Consider the following 26,067-nt stretch of genomic DNA (forward strand, 5'->3'; position numbering starts at 1 on the left):
GGTCTAAATATTAAGAGGGAAACATGGGGGGGGGGGGGGGGGGGGGGGAGGAATAACAGGGTGGGAGAGAATTAAGATGGAAAGAAGAAAAAGGAGAATTAGGGGAGGTAGAAGCGAATCAGCAGAGGGCGACGAGAAAAGGTGCGCTTGCATTCTCGCTAGCACGTGCCCACACATACTAGGAGTCGGTACCTGCTTCATTTATCCCGCCTGCAGCGCGCACTTCCCATCTTCGACGAGTCTTCGGCGTCTTAAGCACCTCGAACGCCCGCGCACTGCCAACGCAAGGTGGAGGGTCTTGGAGCGAGTGCTGGAGTTTCGCCCTACCATTCTCACTCTGTCAGTGACGAGAGTACGTCCAAAGTACCTGCTGCACTCGCCCCGTTTCATGTGTAGTGTACAACACTGTCAAGTTCTGCCGGCGTGAGCCTGTGCATGGCTCGCTCTCGCAGTTCATTTGCATGTGCTCTTGCGCATATGAGACGCGAGATGAAGTCATGCGTGCGCGCCAGTAGCTTTGGCAGCGATGTCCACTAAGTGCAGAACGGAGTAAAAGTGATCGAAAGCGAAATTCAAAGTAAGAGTGATAAACTACTTCCGGTAGCAAAGACGGGAGAGAGACGGGAGAGAGACGGGAGAGAGATGGGAGAGGAAGCGCAAGACCTCGCAATAAGACAAGGTTTGTTCCGAAAGCCCCTCACCTAATATTGGGACTCGATGGTTTCGGGCGACTCACTGTTATTGCTCGAGCGGCTATAATAATAATACTAATACTAATAAGAATAAAGTTTATTTCCCATTCAATACAGGAATGGAGGAAACAAGGGAAAAAGCTGTTTAACAGCTTGACGGAGCACCCCTGCTCCCTTACATTCCACATCACAATGTAAAATACAAAGCAACAGCAAAATATCAACATTGTATACAAAAAATAAATTACAACCTGTAATAGTTAGTGGGATAAATTCATCTCACTAACTATTTAAATTCAGCCATGCAGCTGCATGAACGCTCATTAGCAGATAAATGACGAAACGAGTTGATGTCCCCGTGGATACCACTACTTCAGTGGAGTATTCATGGGGGATATGCAAGGGAGAGATGAATAATCATTACATACCTATACCAGCTCGTCTGCCTGGCTACTTGGCCTTCCGAAAGTACGAGTCATATTCTCGTAATACGGACCCCGATACCCCTGTATATAGACAACATTTTCGAGGACGAACTGGCCAAATGCATGCGTTGTTTGTCTCGTTTATGGAAAAGTTACAATATCAATGCCGTTTTGGGGAGGTGTCCATATTAACGGAGACATCCCTGTACAGGTATAACTCAATTGGTCGTGCACTGCGGAGAAGGCTCAAGAGTCAGCTGATTCGTTTGCAGTGAACGGTCGATGAAGCGCTACGAAAACGAAGGGAAAGCAACGAAAAGGACCACGACGATAACCCGCAACACAATGCAACGGGTAGAGTGCGCTCTTTCTGGCAACGCATATCCGTAATGAACCAGACATAATGGGACACGTCTGTGGTCCACGCGGGGACATAAAAAGACAATGCACCGCACATGATACATTCGGCGCCACGCGAATCTCGTTGGAGACCTCGGCAATTCGCAAAATCCGGATTGCCCCTCACTGGGTCTTTGGAAATGAGCAGCCGACACTTGTGAAGCCACAACACTGCTCTTCGCGTTCGCAAGTCTCGGTCGAGCATGCTGCAATAGTTCAGCGTTATTAGCGAACACAGGCAAGACTCAGTGCTCGTACTTTCGAATGCGTCGGCTGCGCCGAGGTAGCTGCGTCAGTGCGGGTTCGGGCCTCCGCAGCATGCGGCTCGTGGGCGAGCGCGCGACTCGCGGCACGCACTGCACGAGCGAGCCGCCGATCGGGGCCCGGCGGCCCCCGCGGGCAGCGTCGGCGACAGTGCCCCGACGACGACCCTGGAGACGCGGTGGCCTCGGGCACAGCGGGGTCACCGAGGCCACCCCCAGGGGCACCGTCTGAGCTGCGCGTGTACGCCAGACCCGGCTCGCGGGTCGGGGACCTACCGTGCGAAGAGTCCGGGAAGATCGCAGGATGGCCCGCCATAGCTCGCTGCGGGGGCAGCCAGCCACACAGCCGATCGATGGGCGCGCTGACCACGCGAGGGCGCCCCGCTTGCCTGCCGCTCCGTGGGCTCCCGAAGCACGCCGGGTCGTACTAGCACGCCGGGTGTGCGCAGCCGATCCCAAGAGTTTTCCGCGACGCGCCTGTGTGTGCGCATGACTGCGGCATCGACGCGCTCGGGCAGGTCTCAAGCCGTCCTGCCGCCGCAAGCCGTCGGTGCTCGAACCAGGCGTCAACTGTAGCTCGGCTTGCGAGCCCCTCGACACGACCACGCTGGCGGGCCACCCGCCGACCCGGCCCGTGCCCAGAGCGCGCGGAGATGCCATGGCCCGGCAGTGAGGTGAGACGCGACGACGATGCGCCCGAGATCGGCGGCGACCACGATCGCTCTCGGGGAGCGCGGATCATCCCAATCCGCCGGCGCATTGGCGCAGTCGATTGAACATGACGCGCGCCATTCGTGGCCACTTGCGCGGTGCTGCGTGAAGGGCCACTCTGGCTGCCGCTCATTCGGTGTGCCGAGACTCGCCCGTGGCCTGTCAGTGGATGCGCTGGGCGCCGCTCGGTTGTTGCGCTCTCGAGGGCTTCCCCGTTCCGACCACGTTCCCCTTACGCTTTCTCCTCCCATCTGTCTCTGTTGTACGATTGTGGGGTCTAAAGAAGAAGCGGCTACTCCCTGGTCGGACGCGCGGCTATCCGCATCGTGCACTCGTCCGAGCATGTGCTTCGGTCAGTGTCCTGTCTGTGTCGTTGGGTTTCTGCCGGGCGTCGGAATATCATTCTGGAGTTTCTGAAAGCCTCCAGGCTTCCAGGTACTCCCGTGGGGCCTGGCAACATTGTAGAGTGACAGGGCGTTTGAAAGTTCTAGGTAAGTCTGTTGATTGTGTCGGTGGGACTCTTTTGTTCATAAACTGGAGCCGTCATAAAACGACAAGTAAAGAGACTTCTGATTCCGGCATAATCGGCACGGTCGAGAATGATGGTAACTACGTGGCTATCTATGTCCTGAGTGCATGCCTACACACAAATGATCTTTGTAGGCCTTTGAAGATTTCAGAGTAGTACACGAACGTATTTAGAGGCGAAAATGACACGATTTGCGAGACACCACTACTCCCGCCGTGAACAATACGAGTAGAGTTCACTGTACTCTTTTTAACGATACTGGCCAGCGAAGTGAATGATGCAAGCACGAGCATGTTGTCTTGACCGACGCTTTCACTTCACGAGCGCGTGTACAGGCCTTCTCAAGGCGTTGCGCTCGCTCTTGTAGCTCATCTTTCGCTCGCACTTATGCAACTAAACATATATATCCGATTTATAAGCACCCAATTTGACGGTTGTATGCATTCTACTCTTTATTGAGGACAGCGGATATTTTCAGGTGCTGGCTGCACAAACCGCTAGGCTGACATCCAACGGTATAGAGTGCAGTGGCGTACCAACTTGTTTTTGATTAAAGGAAGCAAACCAGGCCCCCCCCCCCCCCCCCCCAGGGCTGGGGGGTGGTGCCTTTGGTATCCCTTGGGCTCCGCCGGCCAGTGTGTGCCCTGCCCAGTGGCGGCTGTTTCAGGGTTTCAGGGGGGCAAAGCACTTGCCTTGCCCCCTCCCCCGGTTGGTACGCCCATGATAGAGAGGCTTTGTCCCGGTGCATTTTGTCAAAAAAGGCTCGTTCACACATTTGTGTCGATTGCATCCAAAGCAACCCAAACGACAGCAACGACTGGAAAACCGGAACAACCGCGACTCATGACTGCTTCACGAGGCTACTTTTTGCATTGCTGGCACGGCGAACACTTCTCCTGGTGACTTCGTCGTTGCTGTCGTTTCGATCGCTCTGGACGCAAGCAATGCAACTGTCTGAACCAGGCTAAAGAGCAGGGAGTGGCGTTTCACCTTACTTTCGGGTTTTATTTTCCTGAAACCGTTGACATTTTTCTGTTTGCGAAGTAAGGAATCTGGTTTATATATTATGTCGAGAGCAGCACCGTCTTCGTATCTCAAAACATCGCAGACGAATTCCGAATATAGATTATTTCATCTGAAATCGGGCAGCGTAAAGAGGTATATACTCTTTGTAATTTTAACTAAACAGATATTTGTTGCGGGGGAACTTCTAAAATAAAACAGGGCGGAAACAAAAAGATTAACAGTTTTTTTTTTTTTTTTTAAGTTACAGACAATTGAAGCAGCCCAGTCGGAAACTGACTTACGAGGGGTGATCAATAAGTTTTGCCTCCTAGGTTGCATCTTTTTTTATTCAGCGATGGAATTGAAAGATGTTGCACTCCGATGAAAGTTTTGAATCTCTTCTTTTCCAGGAGCACGTAATATTGTTAACGAATTACATTCCACCTTCTCCAATATCCAATCCCAAATTAATGTTTGCAATGTAGTTATTCAGTTACACATAAGTTTTTCCCAATATTAGCAAGCAGTGATAGGCCATTTTTCTAATCTCATTGTTAATTATAAACCCAGGTTTTCTAATCATGTTAAAGAGACCATGAAATCATTTTACAGCTTTTTACAAATGAAGATTCAAATTATTCTTAAATATTCATGAAACCCGGAGCAGGAATTTGTTTTCGTTTTATTGCCTGCAGCTTTGCACACACAGAAAAAATGAAAACTCGGGTTGGCGTTTCTCCTTGACTTAACCGGACACGGCCACCAATCACGTGACCGTGACGTAGAGTATGCCTTTCTACCGGAAACGTAAGTTCTCTCAGCCGAGCGAGGGAGCCGCGTTGAGCACGAGCACTGCGTCACACGGACGTATGCGCTCGTCAACAATCAATCCGTGGGCGAATATAGGAATTCGCGTTCGTGGCCAATGAGTGCCGTGATGGCACTTATCGTCACGCGTAATGCGACAGCGTCGACAAAATTCCGAGGTCTAAATAGATGTTCCACTTCATCAGTCGCTGAGCTGATTTTGTAGATCACAGAGATTGGCTCTTTGAGTGTTTTGCGGGTAAGTAGACGCGCAGGCATTTCTTAGAGTGCAGGAATAGACAGATCTCACCAGGAGTTGCGCGACGCCACCTCTGCCGCGGTGAATTATGGCACCTGTAGTTCTTCCCAGTTTTTCAGCCGCGTCAATGCGCATTGTACGCCCGGCGTTTGGAAATTTTCGGGTTAGCGTGAGACTTTTCATCGGGTGTTTACTAACCGTTTTCAACGGGTGGCTTCGCCTGTTGTGTGCTACAATAACAGCACCAGGCAAAACGGCATCCGATTTTAACTAGCGCTGTGCGTCGATTAAAAGTTTTAACCCGATTAATCGTCATACTTTAAACGATTAATTATTCGATTAATCGGCCTGGTTCATTTCCATGCATAATAATTAAAAAAAAGTAATAATAATTTTTTTTCTTGCCTTTGCTAAATATGACATAAACGGCGCAATATACAACTTGGATTATGAATCAGTCTCGATGTATACAGTTAACAGTTCAAAGACACACACACTTGCAGATTATTACTTAAACTGCGTGAGGCAAAGAGGTTCGTTGATATTCTCCGGCGAGTGCGACCTCCTTCGATTATTCACGAAGGAGGTCGAACACTAAATGAACTTTACGGCACGTGTAAGATTTGTAGTAAAATTTCTGGAGCTCAGCTCGCGATATTTACGGGAACTCCGATCTTCTTGAGGTTCGACGACTTCGAACTTCGCGAGCTTAGACTCTGAAGAAATTGGATCGTTTCGACGTTTTCGGACCTGAAGCTCAAAGAAATTCGAAATTATCGAATCGTGCGAACCGTTGAATTTAAATGCATTATAATCAGAACCTGAATCATACAGAAATTGAAACTGTCGAATTTTACAAACTTCAATTAAAAAAAAAAAAAAAAAAAAAAAAAAAAAAAGTCGAAGCTGTCGATTTTGAATTTTTAAAAACCTCGATGACTTTGAACTTTACGATATCGAACCCGGGCAGTTTCGAACGTTTCGAAAGTTTGCGAAATCGAACTCCTGGGATGTTCGCAAAGCTCGAAAACCGTCGAATTCGAATTTCCGGTGGTTCGCGACTTCCCTAGAGAAAACCGGTCAACTCCGAGTGTTGCTACAAACAGCTAATGCATGAGCTGGAGGATTTTGTCTGATCCTTTTCGGAGCATTGACATCGTCTTAGAGACTGCGAAAATGTTCCTGCTTTGCGATATTCTTTTTTCGTTTACTAAGAAAGTCATCACAGAATACTCTACGGGCGCTGTAAGTCGCTGCCATGGCTGAAGGCGTTCTGTCAAGACGCAAGTACGCGGGACTGGCAACCACCTCGTCTGTATATGACCGTATCGCGCGTGTTGTCTTGTCTCACGATGACATGACTCCGCGACCTCCCAAAAGCATGATAGTAAAAAAAAAAAAAAAAAGGAAATATAACGCGTTATTAGCCTTTCTACGAAGCAACGTACAGAGTAACATGATTAAAAAAACAAAAGAACAACCTGAGGCGGGTACAAAAAAAAAAAAAAAAAAAAGGACAGCATAACACAGACGTGTTTTTTTTCTTTTTCTCGTTGTCCCAGTCTCAGGTTTTCTTTGAATGATGTTTCCTAAGCAGCTCGCCTGCGTCCTTTCCCTCCTTGCAGTACAGGGTAAGCTATAAGCACGTGGCAAGCAGTTCCTCCGGAAAGAAAAGTGCACCAGGAGAAAACGGGCGATAATTGCGTGTGCTCTGCGGTCCATGCCGTCTCTGGTTCCCGTAAGGCCCCTCCTCTCTTTACGTTCACCGAAGGGGCCGCAGCCGTAGGGCTTGTGGGGTTTGCTTTCTGTCTGAGCCGCCGCCGCCTTTTTGATTTGGCGCTGATCCTTTTTCGAATGGGCGCCGCCATCTTGAAATATCGTCACTTCTAGTATGGGCGAAAACATTGTTTTGCCGTCGCCACGCCAATAGAATGCATTCAAAACATAAGCGTAACCGTCACCCATTCTCGTTTTCTCTCCCCCCTATTTTTTTACTATTTGCAGGTTGAAACGTTTCAATATTTTTTTTTTTTTTTTGTCGCCCATACCGGTCGGGGGCGAGAGTAAGCGGAAAAGATCGCGGCATTTCGATTTTGACGCCGGTGTTGGTTCCTGAAAACGATAGTAAAAAGAAAAAAAAATGACACGCTAGAATAATTTGCAAAAATAATAAGAATAGTAATAAAAACTTTACGGATTTTGTACCAATTTGTTTTTGAAAATGTCTTTAACTGGTCAAATTTTTGTGCTAAAATTTGAAGTCAAAACTGCGGGTAGAAAGAAAATAAGAAAATAAAAAGTGATTTTTTTTAACGGCGGAGCGGCAGCTGTCGGGGAGACACCGAACGACGGCCATGTTTCTTTGTCTTATCCAGAGAGGGCGCTGCAGATGACTGGACGTAAAGCCCTTAGGCGCCGAGCGAGAAAGCGGTCTTCTATCCGAGTTTTCGGTTCCGAGGGGTACTGTAAAACCCTTTATTTTCGCGGCCTCTATTTTTTGCAAATCCGTTAGACTAATCGGGGCCATTACATTTTGCGAATTCCAGACGCCTGCATTGAAACTCTTAAGAATTCGCAAAATTCGCGAAAATTAAAGGCTCGCGAACAATGACGGTTTTACAGGATTTGCTAAAATAAAGTTGTTTGGGTTTTCGGTTAAGTTTCACAGTGCAGAAAGTGTCACGCCATAAATATTAATAAATAAAACCGCCCAATACTGCTCCAGAAATGGCGTACCTTCGTGTGCGACGGATCTTGTTTCGTGCATCGCCTGCTTTCGCAGTTTGGCGTTCGAAAGGGACACGAGAGACAGCCAGGAGTGCGCCCGAAAAAGCAGCGATTTGGTGGCTCTGAAAAGGGCCGCTGAAATCTGAACTACAGGCTTATACCCCTGTCAGACGGGCTAGTTTAGTGTCACTACAAGCGAGTGCACTTCAACCCGTCGAAACACACTCCAAGTGTGTTGGTGCTACACGGGAAAACTTAGTGGCACTCCAAAATGATGGCAATAACGACGGGTAACTAATGAGCACGCAAAATATTACAGTGCATACCCATTTTTTTCATAAATAACTTCTTCGTCTTATTAGAAATACGTTACCACACATTGTTGCACTAAGTCACGAGCTTTAATCCAAACGTAAATCCAATTAGATCAACACGATCAGCCATTACAAGCCAGTGATGCACGTCCGCACGCCGGGACGATGCTCATCTATACTCTGTTTCGCCTTATGATGCAACGCAGGAAAGGCTACAAGCGCGAGCTCCTTGCTCTAGAGCAGTGGTTCTCAAATGGGGGTCCGCGGACCCCAGGGGGTCCGCGAAGCCACTTCTGGGGTCCGCGAGACCCTCAACAAATTTCTTTTTTAGTTGGCACGTTTTGATGAACTGACCAAAATGAAGTGATGTGGCACCTTTGTTTTATGTTTTTCTGCTACGTAGCAATAAAAGGCACCTGTTTCATGCTCCAGATGTGTTAACTTACTATACTTTGTTTCAGCTTTGGTCCGAGCGCGGCCGATGTTATGAGCCGAAGGGTCAATCAAACAGCGCAAAAAGCGCATCGTCATGGCGTGCTCTCTGCGCTTCATAGGACTAGCCGGCGGAGGAGCGCGCAGAGAGAGACGGCGAATACAGGCTGGTCCTATCAACGGCACAGAGCAGGCCATGACGGTGTGCCTCTTTCGCTGTTTGATTGGCCCTTTGGCTCATAACATCGGCCACGCTCGGACCGAAGCTGAAACGAAGTATAACGTAATCGAGATTACAGACTTGGTCTACCGGAGCGAGCGGAGTGTGCTCCCCGAACACACTTCATTGGAAGTGTGTTCTTCGGGCAGGGCTGGGGATTGAGCTCAGGATCAATGGGTTCTCCAGCGCGAGCTTTCTCTCCGCGTACTCCGATCTGGTTTGCGCTAGCCCACTCGGCCACCAATACCCGTTAATAATGACACGTTAAAAAAATTAGACGTTTACAATTCTCTGTAATGCCGAATTAGAGGGCAGCTCTTGAGGAGGAGGAAGAAAGGGTACGAAGGGGAGGGTATGCCAGCTGCTCCCCCTCTGTACCCTCCCATCCTCCTCTCCTGTTCCCATCCCACTTAGCGTAAAAATTTCGCTAAATTTCTCCTCTAAATTGATGTGTGACGTCACATGACACGTCATCTGATATTTTAGGTGTGACGTCACGTGACGTCACACGGGTAAAATGTTTCCTCTATATTTAGCGGAAAAATTTTGCGCCAAACTTAAGAAAAATTTTTACTGCCAAATTTACGGGAAAATTTTACCCTCGTGACGTCACACGTGACGACACACGTGACGACACACGTGACGTCATTTTGGGAAACAGTTCTTAATGCAACGCGGGGCTACGCCGACGCCGCTCAACTCAGGAACGGTGCCTAGGAGCTGTGCTCTAAAACAACGTTACATTAATGAACGATTTTTACGTCAATGGACCTTTTGTAGAAACATCGGTTCGAGAGTAAACGGTTCCAGTACCCTCTCTCTCTTCCTTCTGGCCGAGTAGAGAGGGAAGATGGTTTCGTTGTGTCGACTTCGGGGCGGAAGATTACCCACGATGGGGACAAAGGCGAGTTTGGGGGAGCCATATCATAGGTCACAGCGCCTCAATGGGTGAACGGGATGTAGCTGACGCTTTGGGTGTGTAACGGGTGGGAGAGGCCTTGCGCGCGCGTTGTTTTCTTGCCACTTAGCCTCAAACCCAGTCGCGTGTCTAGGTGGCAGCACATATTCGCCAAGAGGTCCATTAAATGATTCTGATCGATCATAGCAAGCCAAGATAAAGAACGAAGCATATCCAACTTTGGCGCTCCGCTTCGTTCCACGGAAGTGTACGAGGAGGCCCTGACACTGCCTAATCAGATCCTAATTATCGTGTTGTCTCGAATAGGTACATGCTGAAACAAAAGTATGCTCTATCATTCTCTGCTAACCAAGATAGCCATGAATGACTGACTTTGTCGTCGTCTTTTGTCACTTCACCGCTGCGCTAATCTTGATTCAGATCAGCCTAAACTTCAAGTCCACACCACTATTTTTTTTGCAATGCTACTCTTCTACATGTCGTCTCTTCCAAGAATTTCTTTTTCTTTATACAATAAAACTTACGCCACGCTTTTGGTTTCTGTGTTGTTATGTTTTACTGTTGAAACACTCCTATTGTTGCCACGCACTCGATCGAGCGAAGTGAGTTCGTCAAACTCACTCCAAGCCAAGTGTGTTCCTCAGGAAGGAGCCGTGTGGCACACTACACAAATGACACTAAGGGCGAAGTGCACTCGCTTGTAGTGGCACTAAACTGGCCCGTCTGACAGGGGTATTAGTAGTTGCAGTCAAATGCCTCATTCACACACTGCAACCAGCTTCCAGTAAGGTGCCGCCAGCGAGTCAAAGCGATAGCAGGTCCCTGCAAACTGCGTGCACGTGGAGACAGGGTTACAAAAAAGGATGCCCTTCAAACCTCGTGACTCTAACCGCCGAATTCAGAAACCTCACTCAAACTACACTCAAACTTACAGGCCCCTCCACTTCCTCGAAGAAGGCGCGAGGGCCGGCGCTGGCCAATCGCGAGGACGGGTCAGCCGTCGCGATTGGCCAGCGCCGGCCCTCGCGCCTTCCTCGAGGAAGTGGAGGGGCCCTTCAGTTTGAGTGTAGTTTGAGTGAGGTTTCTGAATTCGGCGGTAACTTTGGATTTATGGGTGGTCGTGCGGGTCTTTAGGCTTAGCGGCTTTGCTTTGCTTTCCGATCTGTCACGTCGAACGATGCAAGGCGAGAAAACAGCTTCCGCATCGGTAGAACGCCATCCTTTAAATACACCGACGACGTGATTACCGAATGTTTTGCCTGGGATAAATTCAGGCCTAGTTTTGCCTGCTGTTTCAAGAAGAGCTCGCTGCCACGTACCTAATCTATAAGGCAATCAGAGAGCCGGTGTTGGACTTACCCACTAGGGCTTTCAAATGCTCGTCCCGAAACGCTGCGGCTGAGAGACAGCGTCAATCAGTTTGTGCATCCCCTATTTGCCACATTGAGAGTTGACCGATTTCCTCCCATTCGTTGGAATTATTCCAATATGTACAGTGCTTAGAGGAATTCGTCAGTCTGGTTTGAAGAGGGGCAACAAAGGGACTTCTCAATACACCCTCCTGCCAACGCGGGTAACTAGTGCTCCCAATATATTTATTCATTACTTTTTTTTTTACTTTTTCAATTTCATTATCTTTATTTTACTCGAAGAAATAATCACACATTTAAAAAAAAATCTTAATGGACGTTTTAGTGAAAGTCTGCGACTGAAGTCACAGGTTTGCCTTGTCCTGCCGGGCCTACAACCGTCATGAATAGCGTGTAGCAAGCTTAGTGGCTCAAACATTCCTACTCTTTGCGGATGACATTAAGATTTTTATGCACGTTGCTACTCCTCTTGATTGTAATGCTCTTCAGCACGAAGTGCACAACATACTGCAATGGTCTTTGGCGAATAATTTGCTCCTAAATCTTACCAAAACTAAGGTTCTTTCTTTGAGCAGACGACACATTGTTATGCATTTTACTTACTCTTTGGGAGGAACTCCAATCGAACGCGTGACTGTGATGAAAGATCTCGGTGTGTGCCTTGATAGCGCGTTGTCATTCAATGCTCATGTTTCCTTTATCGTTGGCCGTGCGATGAAAACTCTTGGTGTCATATCTCGTATAACTAAAAAGTTCAGACGCCCTGCTTGTTTGATTCGTTTATTTTGTGCTTTAGTTCGTTCACAGCTTGAATTTGCCTCTGTTGTTTGGAATTCTCTAACAAGTACACAGTCTTTAAGTATTGAATCAGTGCAAAAAAGAATGATACGCATTTTATATGATAGACACTTTCAGCGTCGCTTTTATTATGATTATGAATTTCTTCTCAAGAGCGTTTTACTTAAGTCTTTGTCAAATAGAACATTCGAGCGGGATCTGATTTTTTTGCACAGGGTAATAAACGATTGGACTGATGCTAATCAACTTCTGAATTCCGTCGATTTTTATGTTCCTAGTCGCGTTACCAGAAATTTTACTGTCTGATATATTCAATTCATGTCTAAACTCTCACCGCTGTCCCGTATGCAAATTTTATTTAATAAATCGCATCGTCTAGCTTGGACATCTTCACAGATCTCCCAGTTTTTTGCCGGAACTTGGCAAGTCTAGTTGAAAGTTAAAACTCTATTACATTTTGTGTGAAGTGTGCGACCTATTTGTAGTCATGCTAATTTGTACATTTGGAGCTGCGCGTGTGCTGTGTTTCTTTCTTTTTGTCTTGTGTGCGCCAATGTGAAGACCCGCGTGGTTCTTCTTAGGCACAATAAATAAACAAATTATTATTATTATTATTAATATTATTATTATGATTAATATAGATATAAATAATCGCATATACTTTGCACTACTGCTCTTAGTTTTCTACTACTTTCTGTAAAAAAAGGGTAATAGTAGCGATTACAAGTGGCAAAACTGCGGCTAAGTTCTACAACTTGTAGCTTTAAAGAGCAAGACAGGCTTATTCGGTAAACATATGCAAAGGACGAGCAACGCGAGTATTGTTTTAATTAGTAGAATACTTAAACTTGAGCCCAATACCGAAATGCAACACAAAACATATCTAGTCATAAAATAAATATAATCTTGTCTGTGCATTAGGCATAAATACCGGCGTGGAAGGTACACTTTGCAGCGCTGTAACTTTGAGGAGACAAAATGATACATGTTTATTTTTTCTTTTTTTACGAGTAAACACAAGTGTGGTGAAGAATTATCCCTAAAAATTTCAGGAAAACCAAAAATTAGCTTTAAAAAAAAAAAATTCCCCCTTGAAGTTTTTTAACTTTGTACTTTAGAACAAGTTTGGAGCGGCATAAAAATGTAAACTTTTAAGATAAAGCAATGATTTATATATCATTCAAAAGAACGTTTTAATAAGAATGTATGACATGAAGTTCAATGTTGTAGCTATTCAATTCGTTTAGATCACGGCTCAGACATCTAGTGACAAAAGTAAAGGTATGGTTCGAATTAGAAACTTGCTGAACGTCATCGAAAATCACTAGATCATTCAATTTTGGGAAGGCTTGAAGCACATGGGAAGCGCGGAAATGCGCCAAAGTTGCCACTCGTGCGGAGGCGCAGAGACGCAGCACTTTGGCATATTCTCTTATCACGCCGCTTTACCGTGAGACTTGCGTTCGACGAGTTGTGCCTTTTTTCAGCGGTGCTTGTGTAAACATTTTCATGGGTTCTCAAAGGCAGCCGTTTCGACTGGGTTTTCAAAAACTTCTTCGGCGAATAAGGGCGAGCGAGTAGAAAATGTGTAGTTCAGTACGCAGCCACCCAGCGTCTGCAATGCTTCACGCGACGGATTTCACGCAGGTCCAAGATGGCCGATTCGGAACTTCCGGTGGCCGCATTCGCGGAGCGAGGAAGCGTGATCCAGGAAACTGCTATAGAAATCAGTGCGTGGCCTCATCTCGGAGGCCATGCTAGAACAATTGACTGTCTGGTTTATACTTGTTGTGCAAACACACACACACACACACACACACAAAAAAACGCTTGATGGCTCATAGGAAGTAGAAAATAAGCAGAATTATGTGCCCACAATATTGCCTAATGGGACTGATGCCAACACACCGAGAATGAGGGTCGGTGGAACAAGTAAATGTATAAAATAAAAGCGAAAAAAAAAATGAAAGTCGTTTACAACTCCCTGTAACACCGAATTCGAGCGCAGCTCTTGAGGAGGAGGAGGGAAGGGTACTGAGGGGAGGGTATACCCTTCCTCCCTCCTCTTCAGCTCGTGATCCTGCCTGCTACTCCTCCTCCCCCTCCTTCTCCTTCACCTCCTCCTCCTCTCCTCATCCTTCATCCTCATCCTTCACCTCCTCCCCTCGTCTCATCCTCCTCCCTCCTCCCCCTCCTCCTCAAGGGGGGGGGGGTCACATGACCTCACGGTTACGCCGACGGCGACGCCGACGCCGCTCAAGCCGGAAACGGGCGCCTAAGAGCTGCGCTCAAAAAACGACGAACAAGTTAAAGGACGACGAGCACCACGGAAGAATTGGTACTTTCGTCGCCCCCTCGTTAAGCGCTTGTGAAGCGAGTGCTTCACTCTGGATAAAATGGAGGTTCATATTGCAAAATCGTCAATCATTGGTGTGTCAGGGAGTCGCCAAAACTAAACAGGCCGCAGTTAAGGCGGAGAGAGAAAGAACGAAGGTGGTTTTGAGTTAATGTCTATCCCTTTCAATATTTTGCTCAGCTTATAAACGTTCCCACAAGCCGCGGTGGGGAGCTCTCTTGGTGAGCGTGAGATTAAACGAGTTATTGGCGTCCACGTTTTACCATATGACGCCAAGATTTCACACTACATGTGCTGTCTGGACCTAAACCTTATGGTCAATTATAGCTTGGAGAAATGTGAAAGGTGTGATTGTATTCTATTTACCGTACGAGGTTGTTATACCAGTGCTGATACTAAAATGAAAAGAAGAACAGAATTAGCGATACTGGTTTTCTAAAACACGTTAAGGCATCATGAACATGAGCTGGTTTTGAAGAGCGAATTTTCATAGTTTCTTGTACACAAACAACAAAGCAATTCGGGGAAACTTTCTGTAATTTAGAGGAAGAGCATGCGCGTGCATAGCTTTGATTGGCGGTTGAGGTGCGCGAGCGCACGGGCGCCTCTGGTGTTTTTTCTGTATAGCTACAGAGACGGATAACCGGGTGTTCCAATGCTTACACTTTGGTTTACATATATACACCCCAACGTGCGATGCTCACCGCCCATCACGCGCAGGTTCGTTGTTTCAGAAAATTAGCGAAGCATGCGCCATACACACCAACACTAAAAATGGCACCGACCAGAAATCGTTTCTGGAATGGTCTATAGACGATTGCTAGCGGGGCGACTGGCTGCCGTTATGTCTTTGATTGTACAGGCAAGCCCGTGATACAGCAAGCTTGCCAAAGCTACACTCTCAGTAATTACTGGGTTGTGTGTATGTTAAACAGCCGGAAGCTAGTCAGCCCCAATGTGCGTCTGGTGTCTCAGCTGTACATGAGCAATTTAGCCGGTGCAGTACAACCGCTAGCCTGGGGTCTTTAACGGTCATAACACAGTAGCGATACAGGACCGCACGCCGGTACGATGCTCCTCCAGATCGAAGCGGGCTGGCGTGGTGATTGAACCCAGGGTCCATCGGTTCTGCAGCGCGAGCTTTCTCTACACTCGCTCCGAGCTGCGGTGCGGTGACAGACTCGGTCACAGATCCCCCACTCTGTTAGTCCGGTAACGGCTATGTTGGCGTGACAAAAAGGGACTCTTTTCCGACGCCTATATACTATCGGAGTGCCATGTCACGCCGATATTGGAGTCACTCCCATGATACCTGTTATGCGTTACAGGTGGCTGATACAGTAACACCTAAAATTGACTTGACAAACGTGACTTTTTCTAAGGGCCATAGTAGTCGACCGCATGCTTTGAAATTAGCGTTGACATCAGAAAGAAACAAAAAGGTCAAACCTAAAATGCAAATTACAAAGTGAAAAAAAAAAAAAAAATACTACGCATTTTTCAATAACATTATCCCCGCGACCACTTCGCGCTTTTGAAGCACAGCGGAAGCACTGTCGCTTACAGTTGGCTGTATTTTTCTTTAATGCAATCGACGATTGGAGTACATATCGCAGGAAACTATATGCGCCAATTGCACAAAATAAAAAAAAAAGCACACGTAAGAAACGAATATAATCGGATGCGCAATGTAGTCTTTGCGAGTGTAGTTACACGCTTTGCACGTCCTGGCGTCTAGATAAGTATTTGTTCTAAAGCAAAAAGTCTAAAACAAATTTTGCCTTGAACAAGCGTTCGTCAAAGCCTTATCATAATTATTTACTTCGAATATTTTATAAGAGGAAGGCCAGCGCGCGCGGACCGTAGAATTACACTTCCAGCGTTCTCCTCGATGTTTGGGTAATTTAGAAAAAGGTCTATTGAGACGCTGTCTGTTTTTGTGTGCTATCAATACCTGACCGATTGAAGGCCCGTTCACACTCTTGCGACCTCTTAAACCTGAATTCCTTCAAACTTCTTAAACCAGAGAACACACTGGCGCCATCTATTGGGAAGCAATGTAAACTCGGCGGTCCGGCATATTTTTTTTATTTCTCGCGCATTATCCTTTGTTTCTTGGCTCGAAAAACTTTTGTCAATGTTATAAACGAGCCTTTCTATGGGTATTACGCACATTTGACCTCGGAAATCCCGCAAAACCTTCGCTCTTGTGAAATGCAGTTCCAGGGTCACCGCATAGATGGCGCCACAATGCCAGTGTGTTCCCTCATTCTAAAAACATTTAACAAGTTTTAAGAGATCTCGTCTTTCTCAGTCGTACTCGGTCGCAAGAGTGTGAACGGGCCTTGAGTCAAGGCAATCCGCTTTCCAAAGACGTTGCCACGCCGACAATTGTCGCGTTCATTTACAGGGTGAAACAAGGAGACGCCATGCCCTTTACATCGACCGAAAAATTCGGTTTCTTAACCTATCGCGCTACGACTTTGTGCAGCGTTGCCCACAGATGGTGCTTTTTTTTTTTTGTAAAATTTGCGAAGAGCAAACTTACCTGAGGAAAAAGTAAAGAAACAAAAAGGCTTAGCTCCTACGGAAACGCAGCGACGCCACCGGTCTGCAAACAACACGGCACCGTTTCGCACGGGAGACAAGAGATGGCGCAACAAACGCCGCCAACGAACGAGCATACGGCGCCGAGAGCAGGCCTTTTTAGCAGACGATCTTTTCGACTAAAAAGCGGCGCGCGTTCCGCAGGCAGCGACAGTCGCAGAAACAAAAAGGACAGGCGCGGTAACAGCAAGGAACTGCAGTTCCTTGTCTGCTAAAGACGCCGGCTCTCGTCGTCGTCTGCTCGTTCGTTGGCGGCATTTGGCGTCGCGACCGCTTGCGCCATCTCTTGTCTCGCGTGCGAAACGGCGCCGTGTTGTTTGCAGACCGGTGGCGTCGCTGCGTTTCCATAGGAGCTAAGCCTTTTTCTTTCTTTACTTTTTCCTCAGGTAAGTTCGCTCTGCGCAAATTTTACAGAAAAAAAAGCACCATCTGTGGGCAACGGTGCACAAAGTCGTAGCGCGAGAGGTTAAGAAACCGAATTTTCCGGACGATTTAAAGAGCCTGGCGTCTCCTTGTTTCACCCTGTAGGCTTAGGAATGGCCAGAATCGAAAGTATCTAAAAAAATGCGGGGAGGTCATTGCTCATGCTTTTCAATTTAAGTGAGGTAAGGCAAAGCGAAAGCCTCCTACACCATTCGTTGCTGACTAACGCGCGCGATATCGCAGCTACAACGACATATTAGTTCCAAAGCGAGCGACGCTCACTCACCGAGCCACCAGGGACCCCGGAACCGGGGGGGCAACGGGGGCTCGAGCACCCGCTGACATTTTCCAGGGGGTGCTGGGCAATATGACGAGCCCCCGTGCGTTTGGCTCGAGGCGTACTTAACAATGCCTGCACACCCCTCCCCACTGTTGCCGTTGTCGCTCAGCTCCGCCAAGCCACGTACTTGGCTCTGTTTTTGCCGGGGTTTACTTGCCGAATAACGGCACGACATTCGCCCACGAAATTCTAGAAAAAAAAAATAACGAAAAAAACAAAAACGAAGTAAAGCAAAGTGTCAGTAAACTGCGGACAACGCAGGCAGCTTCAAAAAAAAAAAAAAAAAATGGAGGGAGTAAAAAAAAAGAAGAAAAAGAGCCGGCGCCTGCGGCCTGCATAGCAGCACAGTCAGGGACTCGTGCTCTCCCACACTCCACTCGCGTGTTGGCCATGCGGGGGAACGCGCAGCGCACTGTTTTTGTCCACCCAGCTAGCCGGCTTCTTCGTTTTGCTTCTATTTTGGGCAATGACGTTTCCCCCAAAAAGTACAAAAATCTTTTTTTCTTTTTTCAACTGCGTTTTTGTTATTGTGTTTCTTGTTGTTTTGGGGGTCTGAGTAACCGCGAAGGTCGGGTAATTGCTTCCGTGTGGAGAGCCGATCGCGGGGTGGGGAGACGGTCTGCGCGAGAAGAAAGCCCTTGTTGAACGGGGGGGGGGGGGGGGACTGCTTACAGATGGGGGTAGCAAGTTGAAGGGAAAAAGTTTCCCAAACTCCCAAGGCAAGAGGAGGCCTTAGCAAGCGACACAGGTTGTAAGGGGAGACATCGCACTGCAGTCTGTGTTGAAGCGCTGCTACCACGGTGGTCGTCGGAGACATCAAAGAATCGCGGCATTCTCGCCTGCATTTCTGTGTCTGGTTTCCGAAACACCATTTGGTTCTTGCCGAGCCAGCCTGCTATGTTCAGGCGGGCACCCTATTATACGCCCAGACGGTTTTACACTATTTTCAAAGACGACCATAAAAACTGGAAACATGCTGAAAAAAAAAAAAAAGGCATCGCCAGTGAAGCTGCTGGAACGAGAAGGATGTTTTTTTCCTCGTCTCTAGCAGCTCATCTGCTTCCTCTTTCCCAGCCCTCCTTCTCGCCCTGTCATTCCACTGAAACTGCAGTTGTAGATCTGTCACTGAAATCCGCGGACGGTTTCTTCGGACATCTGAACATCAGAGGATGTGTTTTTTTCAACGAGTGCAACACTAAAAAACAAAACAAAACAAAAAAACAGTATTTAAAGTTTTACACTTTTAATCATTATGGCGACCAAAAGGACGCTCCTTGATACGTGGTTGCGGGGACCCAAGAAATTGGCAGTTTGTCAGGGGAAGCAGCCACCGGAAATATCCAAAAATATCGGCATGGCAGCAGCGGACCGTACCGTGCCAAGAGTCACCCAGAATTTACGAAAATCTGGTAGGTTTTGTTTCAATTTTGTGTGTGTGCATGCGTAGCAAATCAAGAGGGGATTGTGAAATCTTAGATCGCATGAACTGCATTGCAGGGAGTCCAGGAAGTTCACGATGTTTCTTTGCCCCTATGAAATAACCGCATAAAAGAGTTTTGCAATATATTGCGAAGGTATTTAGCACACAGACGTAGTTAGATAGTAGAAGTAATCAGTGAAATTTTATAAAGTTAATTCACGTAAACAAAAAAAAACTTTTTTTTTTTATTTTGCGTGTAAACACCAAATATTTCAAGCCACTGTGCCGTTAAGTCTGGCGAAATGAAGGCAATGTTATGTATTATTGTATTTTATTTTTATTCAGCTGATTTTTCTCAGTCATAATAGACGCCTCAGTTGCCCCAAAACGTATTTGATAGTTTCGCAAAAAAGAGATTCCGCGGAAATTTGCCCATAGAAAATGCTTCTTTTCTTTCACTAAAAAGGTTTATGTCTTCATACGTCAAAGAAAATAAAAATGAATCACCATTTTTGGGCACCTCTGTACTAAATCGTAGCACGCTACGTTAGCAAGCCAATCTGCGCGGTCATTTCAAACTTGCTAACGAAACATCGTACGTGAACTCCCGGTAAAGTAGGTATGTCAGATCGTCTGACCGCTTTAGGTGGGCATTTGGTTTTAAAAGTCAAATTTGGGGGTTTTACATGCCAACCCAACGACGAGCATCTGGCACGCCCCAGCGGAGGACTGAGGATTAATTTGGACCACCTGGGGATCTTTTGACGTGCATCCAAAAGCTCGGGCGCCTTTTCTGCAATAAGCCTCCGTCAGATTGAGGGAATCCGAACCCACCACCCGGGGATCCATAGGCCGGCGCTTTGCCTCGGAGCCACGGAGACGGCTGGCTTTTGGATTTAATTTCCTAAAGCATTGCATTGTGGTGATGTGTTCTAAAGAAAGTCGCATTTCTCTTAATGTATAAAACTAATTGTATGTTAACACTTCATTGCCTTGTGACGAGAATTTTGGATTAATGTAGGGACACACGGTATACGAAATGATAATTAACCTTCATAAACAGTGAAATCTTGGTAATAACTATTTTTTTTTAATTTTAATTCCCCCCTTCCCTTTTCTCTTTCTCTCTCTCTCTCTCTCTCCCTCTCCCCCCCCCCCCCCCCCCCCCCCACACACACACACACACACACACTTCACCCTTTATTTCGACCGCCAGCCCCCCCACGTAAAATACACTTCCGGGGTCGCTGCGAGCCACCGCCATGTTTCACCACATCGCTACCGAGCCCCCAGTCACGTGATTTCAAAATCCCTCTCCTAAGTACTGCGGCTAACTTTAGCCGCGGTTAGCGCTTCGAGCAAACGGGCCCTGGGGATGTTTTGACGTGCAACCGAAAGCTCGGTTACACGGCGCCTCCTCCGTAATAAGAAGAGCGGAGAAGCTTAACTCATCGGATCCCGAAGTAGTCACATAATGCATATACCGTGTGTGTGTCATTGAAGCAGCAGTAAGCATGATAATCAAGCTAATCCTAGACAACCAGGAAAGCTAAGAACAACCAGCTGAACCTAAGCTTATGCTACGTATATCCTGGCATAACCGAGCTAAGCCACTGTTTGGTTTTTTGGGCGTGCGTGTAGTACGGGTCTTTGGCACCACTGTGGCCCAAACTGAGATCGCTATATATCTGTGGACAAGCGTTTCTTTCATACATTTGGAAACGACCGAAAATCAGTAAAGGAGGTAGGAGTGCTATACTCTTCCCTGGTCTAACCAAACTGTCAAAACAGTTCTTGCCCACTACGCAACACAGTTTTATTGGTTACCGAAAAAACAAAATACTCTGAAAGCCCGAGCATTTTTCTGATGTAGTGATTACTTATAAACATGTGCGTATGAGCAATCTAAATTAAGCTGGGACAGGGGTACAATAAAATGTAAAACGAATGTTTCAAAAAGTCGGGGCTCCAAACCACACCGTGAAGGCGGTTGGCCAGCGAAGCTGTGGTATCACCTGCAACGATTGCCCACTGCACGATACCAAATGATTGACGAGAGAAAAATAATTTCTCTGTACCAATGTAACAAAACATTTTATGTATGAAAGGCTAGTGACGTCACTCCCTACGTCGCAAGCTGCCGTCGCCGCGGCAGCTTGCGCAACAGTAATCATGACCGGGAAACGTATGCGGTGGGCGCTACGTGCTTTGCATTGTTTTCAGGAGCTCCTTATCATTCATTATATGGTAAGGATGCTTGTTTTGTGCTTGTTCTTTATTGAAACGCTGTGCTGTATGTTGTATGCGTGATATGCACTTTTCGCATAATTTTTTTTTCCGTGAGGACGCTGACACAAGGAAATCCGACCATTGAGTTAGATACAGCTCCGTTGTAAACCTATACACCAAAAAGTAACAGACGCCTCAAACTCAGGTGCAGCAAAATAACGGTTCGATCGACTATTATCATCTGATCTGGTTCACTGCACCTTACTTTGGCGTACCTACTCCTAACTCCAACATGAACCATGCAGAAGCGTGAAAACACAAAGGACGCCCTGCCGCCAATCGAGTCGAGTACTCGCAACGCTCACGGCCTATAGGGGGCGCGCTGGTTCCTATCGAAATGGCTGTCATCTCGATGATCGTCGTAGAATAGCAGCAAAATAGCAGTACGAAGTTGGGTCTGCGACGCGTAAGTAATTCTACTTTTGTGAAATAAGAGCGATATAAGAACCTTACCTCATATTTCCACTGCAGCAAGGTGTAAGCAAGCACCTTCATCCTGAAGCCAATCATCCAGGAGCCAGAGAGCAGGATTTTCACACCGCGGTACCACTATCGCTGAAAGTTGCGCGCCAAATGCCCAAAATGTGAAAATGTCACCGGTCAGAAGCCTTTTATTGGAACGCTTCATACAGATGCCGTGAATTTCTTAAGCTCGCGGTCAGCCCGCAAAGAAACAGCACGGCTAACACAAGCACACAGCTATTGCGGCCAGTGAATACACCGCAAAATCTTGATGCCAAATTTTAATATCTATACATCATGAGTTCGTTCTACATGTCCTTGAGGTATAGCCGCACTTTCTCACGCCGTACATGAGTAGATTAGCTAGTACAGTGTGATTGCTAGCCTTGGAAACACGATCGCACGCCGCTGTGATGCATGTTTACGAATCCCCAGCCCAGAGGCTATCACCGACTAAACCAGTCATACACAGAATGCGCCGCAATCCTGCACTTCTACAGCGAAGCTGTTTCTGTCTAGGGTTCCGTAGATTTTTCGTGTGCAGTGACAGCGCCTCCGCTATACTGTCAAAGCCTGGCAGATCGCCACGAGAAGCGGCCCCGAAGTTGTAAAGGTAAAGCGGCAGACAACGAATGACAGGAGAGCCACGTGACGGGCGCCCCGCTGCGTCGAGACGCCGAAACACACTTGTCCCGAGCGACGGAATGTCCGCTCGTGCTCCGCGCGTTCCTCGCGCTACTGGTTCTTTTCTCGTCGGGTTTCAAAACCATGTTTCGGGTCCTCGCCTCTGCAAAAGTTGTGCGCTGACGACCAGGTTCCCCGAGAAATGCTCTGTGCTACCAGATCCTCGCGCTGCAAATCTGCGACCGGGCACTTTATGGCTCAGTCGTCGAACTGCCAGGCCAATAAATTTAACAGGCTCACGAAATGCTTTCTACTTAATACACCCTCAGTGGTTCGAAAACGCTATGGAAGTTTCGTCCGGTGTGTTACTCGGTTTAATACGAAACGTCTATGCGGATTCTATAGGGTGCGCGCCCACACCTCTAGCGTTCCTTCAGTCCATTTGCTCCTAAATGACACCTTAGCGGCACCGACGTCACACCTCAGCTGTCGCAGTGTACCTCACCTTACGGGTAGCGTAAGTGTTTACCAATGTTTTTCTGTGCGTGATTGGTTTACACGGGGAACCAACAAAAGACAACAGGCGTCGTGACGATGTACTTTTGACGCCGCTTGGTTGACTTGATCGAATCGTGGGTTGCGGTCGGACTTAGAGGGGCCATGGAATTATTTTGGTCTGGGATAAATGATTTTAAATTTGGGATTTTACTAATTGCATATCGTTTGGTGGGCCAAAAGAAACAAGGTAGAAAGTAAAAGTTTCAGTACGAAAGTTTGACTTAAACCACTTCAGCTAGAAAAGAGAAACCTTCTTTTCATTGCTAGGTGTGTTTGTTTTTTAATGGCTGCCTGAGATAAATCTTTCCTGACTGATCCGTTCTTTGCTTCAAATACAAAAAAGTAACGCCCATTAGAAGCAAACACTGACAGACAAACGGCAAATAATAAAAATTTAGGTATTATTATGGGTAAAAATGTTTGATTCAAATCCTTGTAGCCAAATCGGTGCGATCTAAATCATGATTATATCATATTGATTTTCATTCTCCACCCTGCAGACAGGGGACAGACGTGTGCATGTGTTTGTCCCTTGTCGTCCGTCGTCTCCGGTTAAAGTCATTGGTAACGTTAAGCAGCTAGCCTGTCTATTAATCTTTGCTTGACTATTTCGTACCTCTTTTCCTTTGAAAGCTCTCCGCGTATTCGCTGTGATACACCCGCGGTACTCAAAACGCTTCAGCCGGTCCCAGCTCACGCATTGCACAAGAGCACTGCTCGTCAACAATCAATCTGGCGATGAATATTTGGATCTGCGTTCGTGGCCAATAACTGCCGTGACGGCACTTATTATCACTTGCAAATGTTAAACAGCACGATGGAAGCTTGGAGTTATCGCATTCCGAAACCAACACCGGCAAAGTCGACAATCTGACACTATACATACTTATTTCCGCCGATGAAATCGAAATTATTGAGACTTACAAGGAGCGGAAGTATGAGGGCCAGCTGGTTAGGAAACATCATAATCTAAACCTATAAGACAAGGACAAAAAAAAAAATCTATTTTATTTCTCCTTGTCTCAGGGTTTAGATTTTGATGTTACTCAGACTGCCCATTCGGGGAATGCCACCGGGGAATGCTAGGAGCGCTGTCGCTGTAGCTCATCATTCATCGACGATTGCACCAGAAGCAAGAAACACTGACGGCTAACCCTGCCGACCCCAGATGGCCGTGAGAACTTCTAGCTATGGTGCAATGCTATGCCACGATCACGTGGCTTCTCCTTTTGCGTTTGAGTTGGAGGAAAGCTGACGATGAAGAAGTTGGAGAATTATCTCATGGCCCCTTTAAAGTGAAACGGAATATAGTCCTGCTGGTGGTCTTAGCTCGTTGTAACGTAGTCAAACATAGTCAGTCTCAACTGTATGAATGGGCCTTGAGTCCGACTGAAGGACATGACTGTCGCTCATGTCCCTTATTGTTCACACTTTGCAGCCCGCAGAACAAAGGGCAGCCAGAAAGGAGTCTATTTCCAGACGCTGAATTTCCCTCGTTTTCGGAACAATCAGCTGGCGATCGATGCACACACGGAAACTGTGCGCTCATGATGTCGGCGTTCATTTTGTTCGCTTACATTTGTTTATGTTAATGCGCAGTTTACACCGCCGCCGTTTCTTCATAGCTGTCTTTCAAATTAAATAATTACTGATAACTCTGACGTATTACGTCTGACGACTATGCAATTTGATTATGTAAATGGCGTATTGCATATTTACTCGCTATACTTGCTCACCGTTGCTGAACCAGGCCCGCTCGTCTACATTGCCGTAAGGTATAGAACTCGACAAAGTGAGCACGAACGCGCCGTCCCCGGGTTCTTTTCTTTTACCTCAAAGCTGTCCACAACCTTAATTTGTGTCTCTCTCTCCTTTCTCTCTCTGTCTTTCTCCTCTTGAGGTCTAACGACCTGAAGACCAGTGGAGTGGACCGCATTCCTGCGGGGCATTAACTATAGGCGCTACAATGTGTAGTCGGTACAAGTAAAACGAAAAAAAACACAAAAATACGCGCCAATGCCGTGTTTGCGCTAACTGTGTCGCTCTGAAGGGTAAGATCCAAGAATCGTGCGTGGTAAGCGCCTGCATTCTAGGTTTTCGATGTGGGATTATGGCAGAGGGTCCGGTGGCGAAATCTCTACCCGTATGCCACTATGCATGTAGCGATAGGACGACACGCATCCTCATGAAAGTCACCTTTAGATATATCTTCTTGCAGGGTGCTTTTCGATTACGATGATCCAGCGAACTTGCACAGCATCTATGAGCCTGCCCGATAATCGTTTGTCCCGGAAAATGTAGACGCGTGGTCTTTCAGGCTCAGGTGTCCGCAGCCGCTTTCAGTCGACCTGACCCTTGGTTCGGCCTTCAGCTGCAGGCCCGTGGGTGCGGCCTCCGGCGCGAGGCATGCGGCCATGCAGCTGCGCTGGGTGCTGGTGGGCCTGCTGCTCAGCCTCTCCGTGGGCGTGTTGGGCATCGTGCTGAAGCGCTTCTACCTCAACTACTCGATCGGCGACATCCTGGCCATCACGGGACTGATGCTGTTCACCACTGCCGTGGTGAGTCTGCTCCTGGCGCGCTTGGGCTTCGCCGTCAAGCGCTGTGTGGCGCGCTCCCGCTGGGCCGAGCTGCTGGGCGTGATGACGCTGCACTCAGGCACGCAGGTCGTGAGACAGCCGCAGGACGCCAGCCTATTGCCTCCCGGCACCGTGGTGTGCGTGGTGCCCCCGTCGCTCCCCGTTTTCTGCCCGGATAACGCGGGCGACATGCTCACCATCTTCGAGGACTACGCGCAGTATCCGCCCCAGCCGCGCCGGCTCTTCGACACGCACCGGGTATCCCCGGCCACGTCGCCCGAACCGCGGGCGCAGGCCCTTGTTTGTCTTCCGGACGAGCCCTTCCTGTACCTGGTGGACGCGAGCGGATCCTTCGTGCCGCTCGCCTCGCCTCAGACGTCGGCCGAACCGCCCGAACCGCCCGCCCTCCCGTTTGTGCAGGACCCACCACCGCCCTACTCGGAACTATGCGGCGACCCGCCGCCGCCCTACACAGATGCTCCCCCGATGCTCGGCGAGGCCGCCTAGAACCAACGAGAATCTATTTTGCTGCTCTCAATAAA

The 26,067-nt window shown here is 47.6% G+C and overlaps 1 protein-coding gene across 1 annotated transcript; it reads left to right on the forward strand.

The window, feature by feature from the left end:
- The first annotated feature begins 2,390 nt into the window (after positions 1–2,390).
- Positions 2,391–26,032, forward strand: LOC8038469 (leucine-rich repeat extensin-like protein 3). The gene is made up of 2 exons (XM_002412637.5): positions 2,391–2,453; positions 25,321–26,032. The coding sequence occupies exon 2, from the start codon at positions 25,364–25,366 to the stop codon at positions 26,030–26,032; it is 669 nt and encodes a 222-aa protein (XP_002412682.1). The 5' UTR covers positions 2,391–2,453; positions 25,321–25,363.
- Positions 26,033–26,067: the final 35 nt, after the last annotated feature.

Source organism: Ixodes scapularis, unplaced genomic scaffold, assembly GCF_016920785.2.
Source record: "Ixodes scapularis isolate PalLabHiFi unplaced genomic scaffold, ASM1692078v2 PGA_scaffold9__187_contigs__length_104089568, whole genome shotgun sequence".
In the NCBI taxonomy this organism is placed as follows: domain Eukaryota; kingdom Metazoa; phylum Arthropoda; class Arachnida; order Ixodida; family Ixodidae; genus Ixodes; species Ixodes scapularis.

Bases quoted from the DNA above. Each gene is read 5' to 3' on its own strand.
- LOC8038469 (XM_002412637.5), top strand. From the start codon at position 25,364: ATGCAGCTGCGCTGGGTGCTGGTGGGCCTGCTGCTCAGCCTCTCCGTG.